The 6291-nt window shown below is 37.8% G+C and overlaps 1 protein-coding gene across 1 annotated transcript; it reads right to left on the minus strand.

Annotated features, from left to right (window-relative positions):
- Positions 1-394: 394 nt before the first annotated feature.
- Positions 395-4255, minus strand: LOC130498968 (uncharacterized). The gene is made up of 6 exons (XM_056992833.1): positions 4227-4255; positions 2540-4148; positions 1836-2461; positions 1469-1756; positions 1284-1389; positions 395-1012 (listed from the first exon to the last, which is right to left on the minus strand). Exons 1-6 carry the CDS (start codon positions 4253-4255, stop codon positions 395-397), a joined length of 3276 nt encoding a protein of 1091 aa, XP_056848813.1.
- Between the last annotated feature and the right edge of the window lie 2036 nt (positions 4256-6291).

A 6291-nucleotide genomic window follows, 5' to 3' on the forward strand; every position in this document is an offset into this window, starting at 1 on the left:
TTAATAGCGCTTCCTTGGACGCTCTGACATCGCCCGTTATAAAAGGTCCGACCCTTTTAATAGCGGTTTTCCTTTGTGCTATTATTAAGTTTATAACAATAGCGCTTTTTTTTAATGCAATTGTTAATATTTATAATAACGTTTGACAAATGTTATTATAACCTAATAATTTGATTTTCCCAATAGCAAAGATAGCAAATGTTTCGTGTTATTAATTAGTTTTTTAATTATCCGGAAATTAATTAATAATAATTAGTGAATTGATTTGTTTTAATAATGAATTTCGAAATATGAAATAAAAAAATTTAAATTATTGAAAAACCAAAAAATAGTATAATTATTTAAATTCCATAACACAACATTATCACAATTATACAAACCATCACACAACCTATTAATCTACCACTAATAAACCTTCACAATCATCCCTAACATAAACACTATCATCATCTGAAGCTTCATCACCCATATCATCAACTTCTTGGACAGGTAAAGGAGCACCACCTAAATCCTCTTCTGTTTCCAACTCATGATAACCTCTAGGTGGTGCTCTCATAACAACATACCAATTTGAAGCATCATCCTCCCTAGAGTAGAAAACCTGTTTTGCTTGAGAAGGTAGAATGAATGGATCTTTCAAATAGGCTGCTTGGTTCATATGAAGGTTAACAAGAGTGAAGCCATCTTCTTCCTTCACACCATTCGCTGTGTTTGCCCAGTTGCATCTAAAGAGTGGCACTTTGAACATGTGATAGTCGATGACCAAAATCTCCTTTATCACTCCATAGTATGTAATCATATCCGCGACCTGTCTCATATCTCGAGCACTTGATCTACACATGCTAAAGGCTTCATAAGTTACTCCACTGTTTTGTGTCTTCAGCTTGACCGCATCAGTATGAAACCGTTGGCCATTGATGATGAATCCTTTATGTGCTAAAGCAACATTTCTTGGCCCAAATGCCAACCACCTTATCTCCTTAGAATGACTATCTGTTGAGTCTGAATGAATCTGCGACAGGAAATCAGAGCATGATCATCAAGCCGAGGTACTTGAATTATAATCAAAACATGATAATATATACCAGAAAACCAATCATCAATCTACAAGCTAACCAGTCATCAAAATACTAAAAATCCAGACAGTTCATCAAGCTATAAGCTACTCAGACATCAATTCACTAAAATCTGGACATGTTCTTCAAGATACAAGCTAACCAGGCATCATGATACAAGCTAACCAGTCATCAAAATAATCAAGAAAAGAATATGGAGTTTGAAACCTTATTTTTAAGCCATTCTGCAAAGTGGTCAGTATGGTATTTCCATAACAAAGTTTCATTTCTAGCCAATCGAGCATCCTTTGCTTGCAACTCTTCCAAATGCATCCTGATTTTAAATTAAACAACAGTATATGAAAATGAACTTATGAGTAAAACTAGTAGAAGAAACATAGAGAATTACTTACTCAAGAAATGGATCCAAAGATGCCATGTTCATTAGCACATAGCGATGTGCAATGTCTCTATCTTTATCTGAAAGGGTAACCTCTATACCCTTCTGCAGAGGTCGGCCTTCAACCACCATTGTGTCAGTCTCGACATCTTCATTACGATTAACTGCTTCTTGAACTGGTACTGAATCTTTAAGGAACTCTAAACAGAATGCAACGCATTCTCCAGCCAAATACGCCTCAGCCATACATGCTTCTGGCCTTGCATAATTCTTCACAAAAGCCTTTAGTGTTTTCATGTACCTATAACTCAGGAAATATGAATATAAGTCAAACATCATTGCGGAAAGTGCATATATTAAAGCAAATGAGTTAATCAAACCTTTCAAAGGGATACATCCAGCGGAAGTGAACTGGTCCTCCCAAGCGTGCCTCTTTTGATAGATGTATTGGTAGGTGAAACATGATATCAAAAAGGGCTGGAGGGAAGAAGCGCTCCAGCTGACACATTGTTTCCACAAACTCTGTTTCCATGGATATAAGTTTCTCTGGGTCAATGATGCGCTGACACAACCTATTGAAGTAACTGCATAATCTATTTATGGCTATCCTAGGACCCCTATGTAACAACCCTCTTAATGCAGCTGGTAACAAGTTCTGTACTAGGACATGATGATCATGCGACTTTAAACTACCAATATTTGGAGGGTTAACTGAAACACAATTCGCAATATTACCACAATAACCATCAGGACCTCTAAACTTAGCTAACCTTTGGCAAAAAATGGTCTTCTCTTTCTTCGATAACCAGTAGGCAGCAGGAGGTAAGTATGTTTTCTTTCCCCTCACCTCTGTGTGCAAGTGCTTTCTGATTCCAATATCTTCTAAGTCTTTTCTTGCTTTCAACCCATCTTTTGACTTCGCACTTTGCATCAACAGAGACAATATAGCATCAGACACATTCTTTTCTACGTGCATAACATCAATATTGTGACGAACAGGTAACTCCTAACACATTAAACAAGAAACTGTTAGGCATATTCATATACAACAATCACATAATATAAGTCAGTTACTATACTTTACCTTCCAGTAAGGTAGATCAAAGAATATTGATCTCTTCTTCCACCGCCATAGTTCATTTGATTCATCACACTCTTCTTCCACTACCCTCTCATCATCTTCCAACTCTAGTCTTTTCCTTTTTTTTTCCTTCTCTAGAGGTCTACCAAAATCATTCGTAAAAGCTTGTAGTGTTTCATATATCTCAGCGCCTGTTTGTATCCTATTCGCATTCACTTCCTCCACAGTGTTGTCAAACCAAGCTTTTTTATATCTGTAACGATGGCCAGGCGGTAGTCTCCTTCTGTTACCCATGTAGACAAACTTGCGGCTAAACTTAAGCCACCTTGCAGGTGTATCCTTTCCGCATACATTGCAGGCTTGTTTCCCCTTTACTTTACATCCAGACAGTGTTCCTAAGGCTGGATAGTCACTGATACTCCAAAGCAGCAAGGCTCTGAGATTAAAATTCTCCTTCGCAAATGAGTCATACACTTCAATACCCTCAGCCCACAAATCTTTTAGATCGTCTATCAGTGGTGCTAGGTAAACATCTATGTTATTACCAGGAGCAGTAGGACCAGGGATCAACAAAGTCAACATTATATTCTCAGCCTTCATACACATGGTTGGAGGCGTGTTATAGTTCACTAACAACACTGGCCATGTGCTGTGATTGGTGCTTTGCATGGAGAAAGGGTTCATCCCATCTGTGGAAATCCCAAGTCGAAGATTCCGTGGATCAGCAGCAAAGTCTGGCCATTTAGCATTCACTTGTGCCCAAGAGATAGAATCAACGGGGTGCCGCATTGTACCGTCTTCAGTGGCATTGGTATAGTGCCAACGCAGATCTTCAGCCATCCTCTTTGATCTAAACATCCTCCTAAACCTGTCCTTGATTGGAAAATATCTTAGGACCTTTGCCGGAATCCCCACCTTTATCTCATTACTGTGCTTATCCATTTCCCATCTTGAAACTTTGCATCTTGGACAGCTTTGTAGGTTCTCGTACTCCTTCCTATACAGTATGCAATCATTCTTGCAAGCATGGATATTGTCGTAGCCGAACCCAAAGATCTTCAGAAATTTCTTGATTGCAGCTAAACTCTTGGGAAGAACATTGTCTTCAGGTAGCAAATCCTCAAGTAAAACCAACAGCTGATCAAAGTAGTTCTCCGACACACCACTTTTAACCTTGAATCTGTAAAGTCCCATGATAGCTGAAACCTTTGTGTGCTTGAGACAACCCGAGTATAATGGCGTTTGAGCATCTCTTAGCTTTTTTGTAAACTCAAGTTCCTCTGGTGCTTCATCATCTTCGTTGTCAGTTGTCGGGTTTGGACCACCTTCGTCCATGGAGAATGCTGTCTTAAACAAATCAAATGCCTCTGTTTCACATTGAAGTACACTGTCTTCTGCAGAATCTCTTTTTTCACCATGAATACTCCAACGAGAACTCTTATACTTCTTATCCATACCCCTAATCACCAAATGCTCCACAATTTTATCCAGTGACTGATGGCTCAGATTGCGGCAGTCTCTACAAGGGCATAGCATTTCAAGAAGACTTCCCAATCTTCTTGCTGACGAATTCACGAAATTAGTTGCTCCTTCTGAATACTCGTGGCTATTCCTACAAGAATCAGACAAAATAAGTTAGCTTTCTTTTAATCGGCGAGTACAAGTGAGATCGAGAGATTGTAAGTTATACCTTGGAAGCCAAATCCACGTCTTATCCATTTGCGAATACAGGAACGGCTGGTTCGATCTTAGCTTTCTTTAGGGTTTGTTTAGGTCAAAGCTCGCGAGACAGAAACAGAAAGAGAGATGTTGTGTTCTGAAATTTTCCAACTGCAAACAGAGACAGAAAAAAATGAACGGCTGTGATCAAAGATTTGGAGAGCAATCGGACGGTCTATGATTAATCCGAGTGCAATCTTAGTAGTTGCTCCTTATTGGTTCAGAAAAGAACGGCTCAGATCAAAGTTACCAACACGAATCAATGGTATAGGATTAATCCGTGTGCAATTAAAAAGAATGGCTAAGATTGAATTTGGCGAAACACATCCATCGGCCTATGGTTTGCCACGTCTGCAATCTTGGAGGTTACTCCTCATTGGCTCAGTATATTAATTTCGTTTGAAATCTTAAAATTAATATATATATAGGATTTCAAAGCAAAAAAAAATTAAATTAAATCTTAAAAATTAAAATATCAGTATTCTAATTTTTTAAAAAAAAAATCGTATACATAAAAATATTTTATGTGAGCTTTTATAAAATTGATCAATCTAGCTCATATGTTCACAAACACTACTACTTATTTGTATGTACAAAGACTTTAGGGTATAGGGTTTGAACAAATGAGTGTTTATAAAATTTATAACTAACTAGTTTTATGAAATTAAGATTACAATATCCTTTTTATAAAGAACAAAATTGTGAAATCAAGAACAATTAGGGTATAGGGTATATGTTTGTACTTTAGGGTTTAGGGATTTCACTTTAGGGTATATGGTTTTAATTTTTAAAACTTATGGTTTAATGTAAAATTATGCACTTTAGGGTATAGGGTTTAACAAGCTAAACATTTTCACACACAACCATTAATCATAATATCACACATAATATTTGTTTTTGTCAGTTAACCATAACATAATATTACACATGATTTAACCGATCATAAAAGTACTTTAAAATTCTATCACACACTAGAAATACATTGCCGACATAACAACTTGAAAACTGTTTCAGACGACATGTTTAGACAAACTTGATTTTGTCATTTGGCCATGCCACAACCGAACCCATTGCATCAGATATGTATTCAATCTCTGAATTTGGCCTCCAGACTTTTGCATCATCGATCTTAGCCACATCAATCCACACCTTGCTTGCATTTGGACCTAGGAGTACAAAGTGGCACAACTCATTCGGATCCGTTGAAGCTACTCTTCCTTCAGCTACCTTACGTCCAGAGTTGTTGCAATCCAAGAGAATACACTTCTGCTTCGGACTTCTGGTCGAACTAGTGCTGCCTGGACTCTACAACTCAAACAAGACGACATAAGCAAGTTCCAACATCAATTAAGGACTCAACATCAATCATCATACAAATAAATAAATTAACTTCATGTTAACAACATACCACTGCTTTTTTCTTGGCTGGTTTCGAAGGTGATTCTATTTTCTTGCCTGCACATTTAGTAGGTGTTACTTCTGTAGCAGGTGTAGGCATGACTTCAACCTTCAGGACTGGCCATGCTATTTTCTCGCTAAGTGCATCACCAATCAAGAACATATCAGCGGTTGGCCTCCACAAATAAGCCTGATCATTGAACACCTTCACAACTTCGATACTAACAGCATTGGGACCTAGAGGTATATTGTTAAGCATCTCTTTGGGCTTAGAAGAGCACATGAGACCTTCAGCAATAACCTCATCCTCGTCGTTGGTCCAATCATAGATCTTGCATCTTCGAGATTCACCTTCCTTGCTTTGCTAAAATGCAAGAAGGTAATGACTAGAGATAACTCAATTGTTGTAAGAAGAAAATAAGGTACAAAAATTTACCATGGATACATCTTCAGAGCAGTTTGTATCCCTATCCAAGATCACTTTATCCATTGGCCAAGCTATCTTGTATCCCACAGCTTCATCAAGAGTTAACACGTCTGTTGTAGGCCTCCAAAGTGAAGCTACTGAGCTTAGTGCAGACTTAACTACGATAGCCACTGCATTAGGACCAATTGGTATACGACCAATTTTGTACTTC

Source organism: Raphanus sativus, chromosome 8 (genome assembly GCF_000801105.2).
Source record: "Raphanus sativus cultivar WK10039 chromosome 8, ASM80110v3, whole genome shotgun sequence".
NCBI classification, from domain to species: Eukaryota; Viridiplantae; Streptophyta; class Magnoliopsida; order Brassicales; family Brassicaceae; genus Raphanus; species Raphanus sativus.

What these genes read in the sequence shown, in the direction of transcription:
- LOC130498968 (XM_056992833.1), bottom strand. Translation starts at nt 4,255, where the DNA reads ATGGATAAGACGTGGATTTGGCTTCCAAG. An exon ending in TGGATGTATCCCTTTGAAAG is followed by an intron (nt 1,757 to 1,835) that starts GTTTGATTAACT and finishes CCTGAGTTATAG; the next exon opens with GTACATGAAAACACTAAAGG. An exon ending in CAGAATGGCTTAAAAATAAG is followed by an intron (nt 1,013 to 1,283) that starts GTTTCAAACTCC and finishes TTCCTGTCGCAG; the next exon opens with ATTCATTCAGACTCAACAGA.